This window comes from Manis javanica, chromosome 6, assembly GCF_040802235.1.
Source record: "Manis javanica isolate MJ-LG chromosome 6, MJ_LKY, whole genome shotgun sequence".
Classification (NCBI taxonomy): domain Eukaryota; kingdom Metazoa; phylum Chordata; class Mammalia; order Pholidota; family Manidae; genus Manis; species Manis javanica.
Window position 1 is genome coordinate 87,087,794 of NC_133161.1, and position 19,194 is coordinate 87,106,987.

General features: G+C 35.5%; 1 protein-coding gene across 2 annotated transcripts in view; it reads right to left on the bottom strand.

Moving 5' to 3' along the window:
• The window catches only part of RELN (reelin), a 514,773-nt gene that overhangs the window by 232,298 nt on the left and 263,281 nt on the right, over positions 1–19,194 (bottom strand). For both annotated transcript variants that reach the window (XM_037001388.2, XM_073238979.1), the window contains exons 7-8: positions 9,528–9,624; positions 4,654–4,705 (exon numbers count right to left, since the gene is read on the bottom strand). In XM_037001388.2, coding sequence (XP_036857283.2) covers positions 4,654–4,705; positions 9,528–9,624 — 149 coding nt within the window. The remainder of the gene's footprint in view (positions 1–4,653; positions 4,706–9,527; positions 9,625–19,194) is intronic.

Genomic DNA, 19,194 nt, shown 5'->3' on the forward strand with positions numbered 1-19,194 from the left:
TTCAGGGATTCTCCTCTCGAAGAAGCCTCCCTGAACTGCTCTGCTCCACAGGACCTGCCACTACAGGGACCTGTACACTTGTCCATCTGTTTAGAACAATCTGGCAGTTCTCTAGAGGTTTCATATTATGTATGCATCCAGAGCCTTCTACCACACTGCTAAGCACTGTAAAAATGTTCTATTTTCTCACTTTTTTTTATCTTTCCATAGTTAAAGTTACCTGAGGAAAAGGCTGGGCACACAGCGAATATTTCATGAAATCTTGCTAAGTGTGAGAGCTACAAAGCATGGCCAGCATTTTCCTTGAGCCCAGGACCCTGTTTGGGAAAACAGAGTTTGGAGGCATCTTTAAGGGAAGGGTATGCAAGGGCACTGTCTCAAAGTTTTCCTCCTATCCCAGAGGAAATCTAAAGGAAATGTGTAAGTGTCCCTAAGGCCATGATGATAAATTCTACAAGCTGAATATAAAGAATCAAGTGAGGATTATAGTATATCAATGTCTAAACACAGAAATGGATAGGAGATTTCTCACTGGAAGGGAAAAATAAAAAGTTCTTCCAAGAATATTTTAGGACACGTTTCAAAATGATTTAGCTGTTGATAATGGAGAAGTTTTAGCTTGCAGAATTACATTTTCAGGATGCTTTAACTTTAAAACTCATTTGATTAAGATATCACGTATATTTATGTATGTGTGTGTGTATTTAGAAAGGGTTGGGAGAGTCTTACTGCTAAACATTGGCATGACAGAGTTTATTTGAGATACTCCTGAGTAATTCAAGACATTTCTGTATGTGTATCTCTGAGGTACTCAGGGCTATCTTGGATAACACTTGTGATGTGATTGAAAATGCTTATAAGAGTAATATAAAAATATCAAGGCAATAATTTATTTGACTGTATTTGTATGTCTCTCATTATGAACAAAATTCATGACTGAAGCCATAAATAATGACAGAATCCCCTAAAAAATTGCCTGTATTATATCTGAATCATCACATTATACAATCAACACTTAACATCATAAAGGACTTTCTGAGGAGTGACACTAAACCTGACTAACCATATTTAACCACACTATTAGATTTGAAGAATTCCATTATGCACAATGAAATGTAAATGTTGAACTGTTTACATATAGTGTTTTTAATAACACAGTCAATATAATTTTTAACTGAATAAAATGCATGGCTCCTTTACTGCATTTGCTATATTTGGTTATTATGGGGTTTGCACAACCAGAATAAGTAACCACGATCATGACCTTTCTGGAATTTGTGCATGTGCCCCAGTCGAGTCCTCACACCATCCATAGAAACAGCATGATGCTACTCTAAGTACTCATAATGAAATACACAAAATCATTTTTGAGCAGCTCTGCCCACTATGCTGTATTTACCATACACCCTACAGTTTATGGTTTGTCATTCCACTTTTTGTTAGCCATCCCAATCCTCCTTACTTTCCAAGAATATTTAAAATTGTGGTTGATATACAGTAGTACATTGGTTTCAAACACACAGCATAGTGATTCAACAGCTATATACATTAGTAAATCTTCACCCCAAGTAATGTAATTACTATCTGTCAGCATAGAAAGATGGTACAGAACTATTGGCTATATTCTCTATGCTGTATTTTCATCCTCATGATGGATGGGGAGGGGCTTGGTGTGAGTGGGTGAAATAGGTGAAGGGGATAAAGACACAAAATCTCAATCATAATATAACTTAGTTCCCAAGAATTTTTATTCTCAAAATGCAGCACATTCCCCAATGATGTCTTTAAGTAATAAATTATCATTTCTTTTACAAAATATTTTCCATTATATTCCCAATGACATATTAAAATTTCACTTTTGATTCTAAAACAGCCACTCAAAAAAGATTTCTAAGTGTATTCTTTAGTTACAAACTTGAGATATCTATCTATCCATCTATCTACTATCTCTTTCCAGCTCCTTGATTCTGTTACTCTTCCAGTTTTCTAACCTAGGGTTCAAATTCATGCTTCAGATAACACAACCAACTGTCTGGCCTGGTGGACTGCAGACCTCTGGAAATCAAGGGCTCTTGCTAAGTTACATGTTTTGGCCTAGTTCCAAGCCCTTGCGCATGGTGTTTCTGGGTTTTGGGGTTTCAGATAACAAACTCCACATTCACCACTGAGCTCCCCGTTCTCATCAGCTTTATTGTTCATGGCAGGGTGCTACTGAAAGTTAGGGAAATGAATCCACGCCAGCTCTACATATACGCTCTTCACTGTTTACAAAAATAGACTTTTTTCCCTTGGAGGAAGGATAATTTAATTGGTGCTGGATCTCTCCTATCTTGAATAAAATTCAAATGCTAGTAGAATTATGAGGCATATATTTTAAAGAGGATTCTCTTGTGTTCTTTAATTGCTTAAGGAAAATATCTGAAATTAATATTCATTACTCCAAAAGTAAGACTACTTGGAATACAGATAAATAGGAAAACATTATTCAGCTTATTTTGTACATTGATAACATAATGAATTAAAACACATTTGTTCTGGTTAAGAACCTCTAAGTTACTTGCCTGTCATGCTAAAGCTTTCAACATGAGTTTTTATAGCACCACAACTTTAAAAAAATGAATTTTATATTTTTCTGATTATAAAAGTACTGCATGCTCATTATAGAAAACTTAGGATATATTTGTTAATAGATCAGAGAAAACCCTCTCATATAAAACTCATAGTTTTGTTTTTGCTAATCCTTTTCTTATGACCGCATATTGACTGTGAACAGTGTGCAAACTATTGTAGGTAATGCTGTCAATATGAGAAGAAAATAACCCAAATGGTAATCAGAGTTTCACATAATGCCTACAGAAGCCCAAATGAGGCACACTGATGAAGAAGAGACAACTACAGGATTTGAAGAAAATTGCCTTAGGCACAATCAACCACAGTGGCTCCTGGCTCTGAGAACACTGATTTACAATTAGGACTAGAAGGCTACTGAGGGAAATGGTTGTTTCACTAATAGGGGTTCTCCAAAGATAAGAGGGGGAAGACAGCAGAAATCTGAGAATGCAATCCCAGGCCCATGGCTGCCAGCAATCCTCGTGTCCAAGAGGAGGCTACCGTCGTATGGGACCAAGACCAATAAAGCAAACCCCCATCTAGAAGGCAACATCTTTCTTCACCTAGAACCTTCTCTTTGGAAACTTGTACATGTTATTTATTAATATATACCTTTGAAAATTAGAGTGAAAAGTAATAGCAAAAATATAAACACTTGATCAAAAGGTACCTTAGTTTTTGGATGTTTTGGGTAGGAAATTTTAACTCTAATACAAAAGCACTTAAAAGAAATATTGCCAAATACAGCCATTTAAAAATAATCCATGTCTGAAGTGGTAAAGATACCTCAAAACAAATGCTGGGCATAAAAGCCACAGGACATAAATCTGCAAAGAAGTAAAAGGCTAACCTTTTCAAACAATATGGCTTCTCTCTCACTTACCAACTTTACATTTCCCTGTATGGCCCCGGAAGATGACTGGTTAGCCAGAGACGGGTAAGATTCCTCAAGGGAGGAACAACCTAAGACAGGCACAGTCACAGGGGAGCCACCAGGTGAGAAACTGGGGATCAACAGAGGTGAGGCTTAGAACCTCACCCTCCCTGTTTTGAGAGAAATCTTCTGCATCCGTGGATGTTTTGTTGCCCTTGTCTAGCTTGGATTAATCCTTAGCCTTTAGTCTATAGGCACACACCTGATCATCTACATTTGCTTTCTTACAGCACTAAACTATGTTTTCTACCTTTATCTTGCATCTACCTACCACTTCAGCATTTTATTAAAAATAATAATAATAATAATAATAAGGGAGAAATGTGGGATTCACATATAAGTCATGTATAAAAATCAAAAGAATATTCATATTTGACCTGATTGTTTATAGTTCATAATGCGTGATCAAAACCGAAAGTTTCTGTGATGACTGCCCTTGTACTGTTCACCATGTAAGAACTTATTCACTATGTAAGAATTTGTTCACCATGTAAGAACTTGTTCGTTATGCTTCAGAAGATCGGAGACGGATGAGAATTAGGCTTGGGGTGGATTAATGATTGTGCATTGAGTCCCCTATACAGAATTTTATTGTTGTTAACAACCATTTGATCAATAAATATGAGAGATGCCCTCTCGAAAAAAAAAATAATCCATGTCTGAATTAAACATAGATAATTTATGTCAAACATGAAGCCCTAATTGGTTTCTCTTAGCCACCAAATATCTCTTTTATTACCCATTGGTAAGAGTGCAGGAAATTTAACAGATTTCAATCTTACACTGAGCAAAACACAGCTAGCAAAGCAATTCTGCTATAATGGAATAATCCAATATGGTCAATATCCATTTGTAAATCATTTTAAGATGTTTTGGGTTATCTGTATCATTTTTAAATACCACTTGCTGCTAGAGAGAAGTGAGGACAGAAAGTAGCATTACATTTTTTTCTTTCAATTTAAAAATGTTTTAAATTATTTACTGCAACATTAAATTAAGACTTACTTTACTTTAAATCTAAAAGCATTTGGCACTATAATCTTGCTTGTACACTGTGATTAAAATAAACACTTCCAAGTTAAATACCTGTTATTGCTAAAAGCACTTACCAATGGAAAATTGGAGGACAGAGGCTGTTGTTGTATTAAGGCCTGTGGTAACCTATAAAAGGGAATATACACCAAAGTAAGACACGATAGAAAGAGAGGAGGAAGAAGAGATGAAAGAAGTTGGGAGGACGGGGAGTGAAAGGAAGAGGAGAGAAAAAAGTCGACAGAGGCATTTATCCAGTGGTTAGCTTATTTCTATCAATATATCTGAACACAGATATTTTTCATGCTTCTCTATGGGGAACAAAGCTGTGAGATCCTGATGTAAGCACTCACAGTTTATTTCTCAGCGCCTTGTTGATACTGTTTTCAGTGTAATCTACCAGGGACTCTTGTGACAGCACTTAACACAGTCCCCTCTGTTCAGCCTGCCACCCCCCCACCCCCCCACACCAACAGACCTGAGGCCCAAAATGAATGCAATAGCAAGGCTATGAAACAAAAATTGGCAGGTAAATTGAGAGCAAAAGAACAGAATAAAGTTATTCTGAAAAGTAAATAGAGCTACAACAGCTAAAGGGTGCAGGCTTTCTTTGGGAGAGGACGAAAATGTTCTAAAATTGTAGTAATGGTTGAATAATTTTGTGAATAAAACCCTTGAATTGTATACTTCAAATGAATGAATTACAGAATATGTGGATTATTTCTCAATAAAACTGTTACTCTTCAAAAAAAAAGCAATTGAATTATGGGCCTTGAAATGTCCTTCCAATACATTCTATTACTTTCCCTTAGTTCATGAAGAAGCATGCTTAAATAATTTCCCCTCTTCTGAAAGGGGAACAGTATCTTATTTAATTTTAAGTAAATTAAAATTTAAAAATTTTTACTTATTTATTCTTTGGGGCAGTGACTTGGACCCATACCAGCTCAAACGAGATGAGAATTAAGGTTCTCATGCTCAGTGACTCCTGCTGGGTTCCTGACCCTGTAAGGTAGGTATGGACTGCCACCCGTGACTGCACCCCATGAAACAGAAAGAAGTATATAACTGTTTTCACTGTGCCAGAAGCAGTAGGACATCTTATACCTTCACTTCTCATATGTCATGAATCCATATCCTTAGACTTATCTCTGCACTTAGGTAACCTCCATCAGATGGAGTCCCTCCACTGCAGAAGACTCAAGAGACCCAGTTCAAAAGATGTTGTGGGAACCAGTGGACAAAGGAGTGAGCAAGCAGGGGCCTCAAGAAAGACATTTTATAAGTTGTCCAGATATCAGTAGAGGTATCAGCTCCTAACTGATTTTAACAATAGCAAAAATCAGAGGAAATTCTTGATTTAATTTAAATCCTTCACTATTATAGATTATGAAAAGTAAATTGACCACCATACCCAGACTGTTTCCTGCTCCCTTCCCCCTCACTGCCAGTCATTAGAGAAAAATGCACCAATAGAATATTCTTCAAATAACTAGGATGCTAGGATGCTTGCTCCTTTTCAAGGTTCCTTTAAAAGAAGTATTTTTTTCACAGCTTTTAGATTAAGTTCAGCTACTTGTCCTCATGGGTTTCCATTTGGATAACATGATCTTAAAGTCCAAAGAGGCACATGGAAATTCTTAAATTTTCACATAAATTGAATGAACGCTCTTTCCTCCTCTAATTTTATGTAATGGAGTGGATTCCCAGATGGATTATGAAACACTCCTGAATATAAGTTCTTTGAAACAATGATATTATAAAGTTAAAAGCACCACAGTAGCTGCTACTGCTGGTGTATGAAATGTACTAGAGAGTCTTAGATATTCATACCTATGGTGTAACAAATGATGCTTGTGTCACCTGGGATGAAGTTTCACAGCCATGATCACTGTCAGCAAACAGTAAACTGCTTGAAAAACTGCCAAATTGAAAAGTACATGACCTAACTGCCCCTAGACCTGGATTAGTCATTGATTCTACATTTTTTTTTTCTTCACCAGAGAAGCCAAGGACTGTTGGAATGGTTGACCCTCATTTCTTTATCTTCACCCACTTGGTTTATTAGTAAAATTGTGAGCTACAAGAAAGAATAGGAAAGATGAATAGAAAAAAAATTCCAAGAAGTATTGTCTATAAAATCTTTTCACTTACATTTACAGTTGAGGATGATAAATTATTTATTATTCTTGAGTTCAAATATGTAATTCCAGTCTACAAAATTATTAAGTCTAGACATCTGACATTTTAAAAACTAAAGGGTCTCTTAAAAGGCCTTTGATAAATAATACAGCAACTATGAATGTTTGACAGTGAACTTTCTTCCTATCAAATCACTGCTCTTAAATTATCAACAGACTCCAAACTATAGAAAATTAGTATGTTCACTAAATGTATCTGAAGAATTCAGTGCAGGCTGAGGCTATTCATTCAGCTTATCTTCCCTACAAATTTTTATTCAGTTTGATCCTATTTTAGCCCCAATTCTCCCTTGTAACTAAATGCATTTCAAAATATGTAAGAAATTCAGTAAATAATTTCTTTTTAAAAAGAACTAATTTTGTTTTAAGCTCTCAGAACACATTTTCTTTTAAAGGAGTAGGTGGATGAATTCCTCATTACCTTCATTTCAGATTAGGAAAATGATTAAAGTTAGGTGCCACCACCTGAATTATGGAGACTCCACTGAGTTAAATAAGGTATATGAGGGCTGCAACCACTTTGTTTTTTCATGTGAAACCTTCATAAGAGTATATATCAACAATACCTTAATAAAAAATTTAAAAAAAAGAAAAGTATTAGCCTACTAAGGTTCTTTGCCTGTGATTCTGTTTCACAACTTCAGTAAGAATTGGCTTTATGAAAAATATGAAGGCATATTTTTAAAAATGTGATATTTGGGGGCTGATAATGTCCATCCATTCTCATGCATAGCAGTTTTGACTGGATTCAATTCTGCAGGACCATGCAAAATACCATGTTAATATTTGAATTTTAGTAAACATAATAGCATGTTAACTGACAAAGTAATTCCTCACTTGTCATTCAGTTTATCTGTCTTCAGTAAACACAACTTGGGTACAATATATATATTTTTTTGCTCAAGGGACACCAATACAGTTTAAAAATTACTGAAAATCAGAAGTTGGTAGTGTGTAAAATGTGGATGTTATCCCTATCTTTGTTATCTTCATTCTATTCCCTTTGAGTCTATAACACAATTCATCTTAAGGAAATACTTATGATGGGAATATAAGTTTGCCTATGTTTTTTTCTTTCTCAGTTGAGGACAATTATTTTGAATATTTTCCTTTTTAGTTGAGAGGCTAATCTCACATTAATTACATAAAGCAATTCAAAACTAGCCCACTGAGTATATAAACTGTAATGTGAAATAAACTGGGATGCAGTGAAACAAGATTAAATATACATGGGACCAAATAAACTAGATACTTCAGTTTTTGTATTTTAGAAATATCAATTTTGACATTATGTTCTTAGATATGTTTATCCTGTTAATCAGTAGAAACAAAAAAGAATTTGCCAAGCATTGCTAGAAATGTTACATATGGGGGAACATTTCAAAATAGGCATTTATTCTAAGCTCAATTGACTGCAGTAAAAATTTAATTTTGTTTTGAGGTTTATAGGTAATTAATTCAGTCATGGTACATTATTTAAAATGTACTAGCAAATCTATTTCTTCAAGAAGAACTTCACTACTAGTCACATTTGTCTGCAGGAATATTATAACACCTGTGAGACTTGAATTATGAGCACCTATTATTTTAATTTGCATCCAATTAATTCTGTTTGTGTTCTAATTCCAACTAAAAACTCTTCAATTTATCAACGTTCTGAAGTTTGTATCTTTAATAAATTAAACGTATCCATTGCCATGAAAGCAGCATAAAGAGCCATGTTATAAGAACTGACTTTCACATTTGGTAACTAAATCTTTTTTACTTGCCTACCTAGATTTTTCTCCCCTTTTTTTACTATAGAAACCAGCCCTTTGGCCACTTTTAAAAGTTAATGAATTTGAAACAATGTGTGACATAGAGGTGAAAAACACAAAGTGTTAAGGAAGATGTGGCAGGAAAAGGAGATGCACTGAAGAATTCAAGTCAAAAAGCAGAAAAGCAAAGCATAGGAGATGTTGCCAGAAGAACATTAGGTGTGAAAAAATAAAATAAGCCAGGGGTATATATAACACTTACTTTTATATCCTTTTTCAAGTGTGTGGAATGAATATAGACTTAGAGCCAGAAAGCACCAAGTAACAACAAAGGCTCATTAGCCACATGCTGATGACTAGTGGTTTCACTGCTTTCAGTTTTGAATGCTCATGTTTCATTTTCCATGGGATCGAAGAATTTATCTTTGGCAAGTAAAGTCTAATCAGTCTAAATTAAAGGCAAGTAACCTCTGTTCAATAATTTGGTATAAACCAAAATTTTTAAAAACTGGTTTATTCAGTGTGTTCTTTCACTTAAAAAAATGATTAATGGTTAGGAAACAAAGTTTTAAAATAATAGAATTGCTCACCCAACATTTCTGGCTTGCAAGGAGAAATTAAGAAGTTTAAAAATAAAGCTTTAGACAAGACCTTATAAACTCATATGCTATTTAGATATGATACATATATGTGTGTCATATATGTCATATGACATGTCATACCCATTTTTAAAAAGCTATCTAATCATAATGATACACACCATGTTTAATGAGGTCCATTGATATTGCCAATTTTATTAACAAATTCTTCATTTTTACATTTGAAAATAAACCATAAAATCATTACTCCCAATTCTGAGATATTTGTAATATAAATGATACTCAGTTTCAAATTTTCATCCGAACTGGAAGTACATCAGAGAAACTTCCGTTGACAAAAATCTCACTAATGACAATGCATTTGACATAATGTACATAAATACAATATACTTACCAGTTCTCTTGGGCCATATGGCTCACAGAAGGTGACAGCATTGCCATGCATGATTGCACCGCACTGTTCTCCAGTCTCACAGTTGTTACATTTAACCCTGTGGGAACACAGACCGCATGCTAGACTGAGAACTAAGTAATACAACGTGCTTTATTGCTCAGGTAAGGAAAGATGTAATAGTTATTCAGTACAAATCAACATTATGAGGAAGGTAATGGTATTTTGTACTGTGACATGTTAACAAAACATGTCAGAAAGACTTGAACTTAAATTCTTTCAGTTACTTGCAGTGATGGGCAAGTTACTTAACCTCCCCAAGCTTCAGTTCTCTCACCTGTAAAATGAGGATAATAATATCAACCTGAACCTCACACAGCTATCATGAGGATTAAATGAGAGTGGGTATTTAAAACACAGAGTGCAGAATCAGTCTCATAGTAGGCACTTGATAATGGCAGATGGTATTATTATCAATAATTGCATATAATACATACCATTTTCAATACAAGGATGTTTGCAAATATTAAAAATAACAAAGTAATACCCACTTACATAATGCAATAAGACCTGTATCTCTGAAATCAAAAGATGTTTTACAAATTTTAAATCTTTTTCTTTTGAATTATGATTAATATAAATGTTTAATATTACTCCCCTAAAATAAATTTGCAAGTCTACAAAATATATCATGCTAAAAATAATGGAATAAGTATATTTGATCCCCATATTAACTTGAAATATCCACAATTCAAGCAAATTTTGGATACTGAGTTAATATGTTATCTTACAAATAATTTAATTAGCTGTTTCCTTTTTTACTGTAAAATTAAGTGGTTAATAAAACCTTAGGAGAGGTCTCAAAAATAAGTCCTGTCTTCAGTAGAAACTGAAGATATGAATATTCTGGATTTGACTTTGCATATATATAGTAACATTTACAATGTTCTGCATCATGACATTTCAACTAAAAATCATTACATACCTAACATGTAGAAAGGAAGATCTATGTTTCCTCTGTCTGAACCTTAAACCACATAAGAGCTGTATTTCATGCAGAGAGAACATTTTCAAAGACTTTCACATTCCAAGTGCCAAATACTGTGGAAAGGGCACTTTGCCCTTTGTTTTGGAGATCATTGTATTAGCCCTTTCAGCTCTTTGTGAATTTCAGAGAAAGAGGGAGTAGGAATTCCCATTCAAGGAGAAAGTAGGCAAAAGTGTGAAAAGATTCCAGGTAGTCCATAAAGCCAAGAGGCAGAATCACAGTAAGAAAAGACTTGGCAAATAAATCTAAGTATTCCTATGCATGAAATAAATGATTAGTATTGTTCTAATCTTTTGAGCTGTGTTCCATACAAGGAGATTGACAATGTCAAACCTTTGATTTCTGATATGGAATTTAAAATGCCAATAATCTCATAGCAACCCAAATCTTAGTAGGAGAGTTAAATCCCTTGATTACTGTGAAGCATGATTCTAATAAAATGCCCTTGACATTAGAAAAGACATCATAGTGGCTCCCTAAGAGAAACAAACTTGTATCTTGTTCACTGCTTTATGCCTAGCAATTCATATTCCATAAATATTTGCTGAATGAATGAATAAAGGAACATAAGACAATTTCATAAATAGAATTATTATTAAGGTCTGAGGTCTAAAGCACTTAGAATAGTGCCGGACATATAGCAAGCAAGCTCAAATATGTCAGTATAAATGTTAGCTATTATTATTATATTATTAATATTATTATTATTATGGATTTCCACCATTTTTGTCCAGAAAGTGGTAGACTGGATTTTTTTCTTCCACAGAGAATCTATTATAAGAACTCCTTACTACCTTTTTTCTTTTCTCTAAACATTAATTTTTTCCAAGGAGTGCGATTGTGATAAAAGTACAGAGAAGTAGCACAAAAATTACAGTGGGGTTCTTACTTAGTGATAGATGAGGGTTATTTGGCCTTCAAGTTGAGAGAAACATCAACTTTGAAAGAGAAAAATTAAAAGACAGCTCAGCATTCACAATGGTTATCTGCCCTTCTCCTCCAGTGACTCTAAACTAAAAGCATCATTTTGATGAGAAGTCCAAGAGGCCTGATATTTGAATTCCCTTGACAATAATTCTATCTATAAATACGGATCAGCAGTCCCCAAATCAATATATCAAAAAAATAATATCTGTATAATATATATGTATTACAGGCCCCTTTTCCCCATAGTTTTGATTAGATTCAGGTACAGCCTAGATATCTGTATATTAAGAGTGATGCTAACATAGATGGTCTACAGCCTGGCATTAGGGAACCAGTGAATAGACAAAACATGTTTGATGTGTTTGGGGAACCACTTCTATACGTGAAACAACAGAAGTTAAAAAACTAATAGACACAAAATAGTGCAAACAGATACTGCTATTCTCTCCATTTGGTTTACAGCTCCTCTGGACATTTTTCTTCTTGTGTTTTATAGTTTCAGATACTTAATAAAATTTACAAAGTCATTGGTACCCTGTTGAAATTTAAAGATTTAGAATTATCAGCTCTTTAGAATTAATTCACTGAGCTGCTACTTGGAGGTACAATGACTTCACCAGGAATTGATGGGATAAGTCCATCAGCTTTTGCCAAGGTCTTTTGTCTTTTGCTTTAATTTTTCACAGTCTGACTGAGTTTGTCAACGTAACTTAAACCACATAAGAGCTGTATTTTGTCCTGATTGTGCATCCCCCTGGGTGTTCAAATTCAACCCACTCTAAGCCGATGGTGTTATTTATTCATTTATCACTCATTAATTCATTCTTATAATTAGCAAACTTATGTTGAGGACCTACAGGTACTGTGGTGAGCTTTAGAGCTACAGTACAATAAAACAGTGTCATTTTCTTTCCAGACTTTACACTCCAGAAGGAAAGATAGTGAAACAAGTACATGATTACAATAAGGGTGTCATGCATTGACAGCTATTTATTGCATTCTATATGTGCCAGATATGCTAAAGCCCATTTAAATCTCTCAGTCTTTCCATGAGATAGTTATCAGTGTCTTCATTTTACTAGTAAGAAAATTGAGCTTCAGAGAAGTTAAGCATTTGCTCAAGTCACACACCTATGAAGTCAGCAAAGTTGCTGTTTGGACCCAGGACTTGTTAATTCCAACCAGCCATTTTCCATAGCTCCTCGTTCCTTTAATAGGGGTATGTACTGGTTGTGATAGCGCCTAACTCAGACTGAAAAAGTGAGGGGAAAGCTCCCAGAGGAGATGGTCCCAGAACTGGTCCCAAATGAGAAATAGGAGTTATTCAAGCAAGGAAGAGAAGTGAGAGGTGACAGGGCACAAAGGATGCACAGATTACGAGACAAGTAGAATTGCTATTTTAGTGGTTTAGTATGGCTGGAACCAGAGAAGGGTGTACTTGGAGCTCTACAAACAATGCCTCAATTAATTCATATAAAACCCCTCCGTCCTTTTTTGTCCCCACGTAGAGTATGCTAAAGCTGTGATTTAAAGATATCAAATGCTTGTCCAAGGCTGCAATGCCTGTAAATTAAAGAGCTGAGATTCAAATGTCCATTAGTCTGTTCCCAAAGTCAATGATACAAATCCAACTTTTAGGAAAATGACTCTAGCAAATGATGGATTGGAGGCAAAAAAGGCAAAACTACTGATTTAACACAAATAAGTATAATAGTGCCTTGAAATAAGGTGGAGATGGAGAGGACTTCCAGAGTATTGTTATTCAATAGAAATATAATGTGATGCAACAGCCCAGTTTGAAAAAGACATATGCACCCCTTTGTTTATCACAGCACTATTTATAATAGCCAGGAAATGGAAGCAACCTAAGTGTCCATCAGCAGGTGAATGAATAAAGATGTGGTCCATATACACAATGGAATACTATTCAGCTATAAGAAGAAAACAAATCCTACCATTCGCAACAACATGGATGGAGCTAGAGGGCATTATGGTCAGTGAAATAAGCCAGGCGGAGAAAGACAAGTATCAAATGATTTCACTCATCTGTGGAGTATAAGAACAAAGAAAAGAACTAAAGGAAAAAAACAGACTCACAGAACCCAAGTATGGACTAACAGTTACCAAAGAGAAAGGGACTGGGGAGGATGGGTGGGAAGGGAGGGATAAGGGGGAAAAAAAGGGGTGGGCATTACTATTAGCAGACATAATGTAGGGGGCAGGGGGCAGGAGGAGGGCTGTAAAACACAGAGAAGATAAGTGGTGATTCTATGGCATCTTGCTACACTGATGGATAATAATGGGTTATGTTGGGGGGACTTGGTGATCGGGGGAGTCTAGTAAACATAATGTTCCTCATGTAATTGTAGATTAATGATACGAAAAAAAATAATAATGCGAGCCATGCATGTAATTTTCAGCTTTCCAATAGCTACATTAAAAAGTAAAAAAGAACAGGTGAAATTAATTTTTATATTTTATTTAACCCAATTTTTCAAATTATATTTTAACATTTGATTAATATAATGTTAATTCATTTCATTTTTCTTGCATACCAAGTCTTCAAATTGGAGGGTGCATTTTACACTTATAGCACATCTCAATTCAGACCAGCCACATTTTAAGGGCACAGCAGCTGTATGTGACTACTGGCTACCATATTGGACAGCATGACTCTAGAGAACTACAGGGCTTGGAAACTGACTGCCCTCTAGTTATGCTAAAAACTGGATATAATCAGCTAATGATTATAATACAGACCTGAACTTCAGAGAAAGGAGATAGCACTGACATGACAGTTTAGGATATGGTGGCATTCACAGGAGTGCACATTACTGGGGTTTGGAGAGAGGGGAGGATATACAAAGTGAGAAGAGAAGAGGTTCAACAATGGATCCCTGGGGAACAACATATTGTCCTTAGTCTGGTTTCTGGAAAGCTCTAACCATTGTGGCCCTTCAGTGTGTACTGATTTGAGTCTATCCACTTACGTTTCCATGATTACTGGCAGTGAGTTCATTTCTCTTCATGCTCCTAACAATCCATGCTGCCCATCAAGATGACTTCTCTAATAGTGAATCTATAACATGACCTTCCTAATATTTTTCTTATCATTAAACCTCAGCATTGTACAACTACACATATAGAGATAAATCATGATTACTGAGGAGCAAAAATTCTGATGGATACCAAATAGCACAAAGGGCAACTAGTGGCCATGGCTTCCTAGGAGAAAATAGTGACCCAGGCCAGGGAGATGAGGTGGTTTTTAAAAATCTACAGATATAAACAAACACCCACATTCCAAGAAAAGTAATTTCTGGCTCACCCTACAATTTAAAGCAATTAAAGTCCTATCCCCTTCTTTTCTCAGAATGCCTCTGAGTCTAACAATTTAACTTGGTTGAGAAGAGTCAGATACTTAACCCCAATGTGCACTCTCTATGAATACTAGTAGTCTGAAATCCTATTTTTGCCTTAGGGAAAAGGTCTATGAGTTCCTAAGAACTGGAGTTCAATTTACTGGATGATGAGTTGTCCAATTTCTTCAGGCTTAAAGCCAAAGCAAAAAGGTGCTGTTTGTTGACCAACATTTAAACTGTTACCTCACAACTGAATTTTTCCAATTGAAAATGATGGTTAGTGATTACCAAATTACTAACTTTGTAAAGTTAAATAACATATTCAGGAACTGGTGGGAAGAAAGAAGTGTTAAATAATCTCAGTTAAAAAGACTGTTTAAAAAGGAATGCGACCTCCCAGGCTAAGGATTAGAAATGAATTGCTTCTCTACCTAATAGCAAAATACTGAATATTTCTCTAATCTAAGAAAATATTCCCCTCTTTTTCTTTTTCCCAATATGAAAAACAAAGTGTAAGAATCTGACAAATACCATGGCACATTATACAAATCATCTACATCAAAATATATTCTGCCAAGAACACTATGACTAAAGGACATTTTAAGGGAAATGCCTGCTATTCCCCAAGATCATGCAAAGCCTGAATTTATTAAGCCTTCTCAACCTATTTATCACACGCTTAGGTTCCACATGAAGCTTATCTATTACTAGAGTTCACAGATCGCTGCACATTTGAGTTAGAGGACACCTGAAATATCACCGAGTCTTATCACCCCTTCATTTTACAAATGATGGAACAGGACTAGAATTCTGGTTCCCAGACTCCTTGTCCTATATTCCTCCCACTCCACTGTAATGCAGCCGGTAAGAGAAAAATACTCCAATTCTATAAAAACAATGTGCACTTCAAAAAACATTTGTCATCATTTTTACTGTCAGTTTATTTTGAAAAGCTACAATGACTTTTCTTAAAAGTCCTTTTTTTCATTGTAGGATAGAGGATTTTGCTAATGGAATGTACAAAAATAAGAAAAATGTCATGTAGTTCGTAGAAAATGTTAAGAATGAACTCTCTATACTGAAGGACATAATCAAATTCAATAGTCTTTTGCCCACATACAACCTTAGATAGTTCAACACTACTTTATATATACACTATTACACTACTGTATTTTCACAGACAAAAGCAAAAAAGAATCAGTAAATATAAAGGCAGGTACTTGGCTGACCAACACAACTAGGGGCAAACCATAAACAAAGAAAACCAAGGTTTTTGTTTTTCACTATAACAAGCTCCTTGACAGTTTGAAACTTGTTATTTGGGAGTCAATTCTCTTTGTTTTTTATTACTTAGTTGGCTGTTTTTGTCTAAGATAAAGAATTATGTGTGTTGTATATTTGTGCTGTAGAGGGTATTCTTTTGAAGGTGTAATTATCTTTTTAATCTTGATTTTCAAATTATTAGGTTGGAATACATTCCGAAGCACCATTTCAGTAGGCATAGAGAAAACCCAAGTGAAATGTCCCTAGAATCTGGGGTCCCCATGTACTGCAATAATTCACCCAGGACTTTTAGGATGGAAAGAGGAGGATTAATGAGAATGCTCAGCTCCTTCACACAGAGATTTATGAATGGTTACTGGTGACATCATCCTGATAACAATAAGTAAATAACTGAAATATTATTGTCTCAAGAGCAGTCTAATTACATGGCTCATTCTTCTTTTTAGATCAGACTGAAATCACTCAGCCTTTAGGGAGGCACTCTGCTGAAACAAGTTAATCACCCTGGAAACTCACTGACAATCAAGTATCATCAAATTTTTATTTGAGATATATGCCATTTTTCCCCAATACTGAGGACATCGCATTATCTAGCCACAATTTATTGCCTCTGGAGGAGTTGGTGTCTGGGACTTGGCTGGAGAAGAAGTAATCTGGTATTCTATGACCCAGCATTGTCTATTTACCAGCATTTCTGAATGGAGTTATAAAAATAATTTTAATATTTGTTCTGATTATAAAAAGTGGAACAAGAAAAAGAAAATTTCTCTTGTAATTTCCTGACCCTAAGACAACATGTCTCTTCCTCCAGGTACAGCTCACATTGCATGTGCTGAAAAAATCTGATGTGTGAGCTTGCAAAGCAAGTCCAGATCAAGGGCTGGTGACTCCATCAAAGCAAAAGGGACCCTGTAGGACATTTGGTAGTTAGGCAGCCAGCTGACTTCTTCTGGAGATACAGGAGCTCCCTGTACTTTCCATTCAAGCCTCAAAAACCAGAACACTCAACTTTTGACCATATTTTATATGAAGACAGTGTTAATAATAAAGAGGGCAAGACTGTTTACTAGTGAAGAACAAGCTTTAAAAAAAAAATCTCGAAAAATCCTATTCTCTTTGTAAATGTGGACTATTTTTAGAAAAACAGCCAAGAAAGTTCACTTGATAAGACTGAGAAAAATATCACCTTCAACAATGTCATGCCTTTTTTTCTAAGGAGTGAACACTTGCTCTAAATGTGAAAAATGACAAACTCCATTTATAGCTCATCCTTTCTCATTACTTCCCACTGAGGAAGGTAACAGAACTCTTCTTATTTCACTAGGGAGTTTAAAAATTGGATCTCTTCTTTGTTAACAGGTACAATGACAAATATTATTTGGGTAAAATAAGCCTTTTAATATCCTACTACTGCATGCAATATTCTGACCTCCTACTATGGTGAATTCCACTACATGCTGCTTGAAGAATTATTTTCTCACTTGTTTCAAATGTACTTGACATTTAATTCCATTGAGTGAGTTCTTATTTCTGTCATCCAAAACAGAGCTTAAAGAAGGAAATAATAAGCCTCCAGATTCATACCTTATTTTATTAGTAGGACACCTCCTGGTTAACCTTTCTATTGTAGATGAAGCTTTTCCCCTGAGCACTTAGATCACAGTGAGAAAAGAGGAGGAAAGGTGGGGGAGGAAGGTTAGAGGAGAGTTTTGTAATAAGGGAAAAAAGTCACTAACAAAAGAGAAGACAGTGAGCAATAGTGGAAAGAGGTGCAGAAGTCAGGAGGGAGGAAGTGGGAGAAAAACTAGAGAAAGATGCACAAAAGATGAGATTATCGGACCATAAATCCCAAAAAATCAAATTATAATTCTATAGCCCCAAGATACACAGATCTGTGAGAAGTTCTGGCAAAAGTATGCCATCAGAGAGAATATTTATTTTGCTTGACTTTTCTCATCTATTCACAGTCTCCCTTAGTCACCTGCTTTGGAAAAAATGTAAGGTTAATGCTATATGTTATACAGGGAAGCCTATTTGATTATATGTCTTCTATGTCATTATTATTACAAAAAATATCCCTGGGCAATCCTCCAGCGGTGGTGTAGGGCCTTTGGGGTCTGTGGCCAGTGCTCACCTTTGCCCAGCACTGTCTTCCTGGCTTTCTGACACAGGCCTACTGGACGGTGAACAAGGTAGATGGACTTTTATTCAGCTTCTCTTCCAGTGACATTGTGTGTCAGTCTTAACATTCTTCTGATTACCTAGAAATTGTAGTTTTCACACTTGGCTAGTAAATGGAGTCCCCACTCTTTTTGTTATTTATGGGGGTCCAAAATACTAATGGACTATGAGGTAATTTTACTGCTTGCTGGCTTCTTTTCTCTTATAGGCTAAGCTATTGATCACTGAATAAAGCTCCAGCTAAAGTAATTCATCCCCCAGCCTAAAATCTCCATCTTTTAATATTCTTTGTTTGGACAACCATTTTTCTCAAAGAAAAGAAGCTTCAATGATTCAAATCACCAATCTTTTTGCTTCACCTCAGGAAAATTGCTCCAATAAATTAACATTTTTCAGGAGATTACCAGATGCAAGCAGAGTCTATGATCTCTATTTACTTGGTCCTGTGGTGTGATCTTTTATATATAAAAATGGAAATGTTCCAATCTCTTCTTGATTCAAGCAATCCTATGCAATGACATCCATGGCTTTGGCTCCCTTAGCTTAAACTATGTGGCTTTCTGTATGATAAACCGATTGACAGAGGTCTTCGTGACTGCAAGCTTTGAGACAACTTCATGTGTGTCTTCCTGATGTCTCATATCCCTGTTGGCATCAGAACTTAGTCATCTAAAATGCTTCTTCTGAGGAGTGACTCCTGTTCTTCCCTGATCTCAGCTGAATAGGACATCTCTGCTATTATTATTGTGCTGGAGGGGAAACATCTGTTGTCATCTGGCTGCCATTTATCATCGTGTTTCTAACAGTCCCATGTTTCCCCCTGGAACTTTAGAGCCTAGTGATATTATAGCTCTGGATGCCTTCTGTG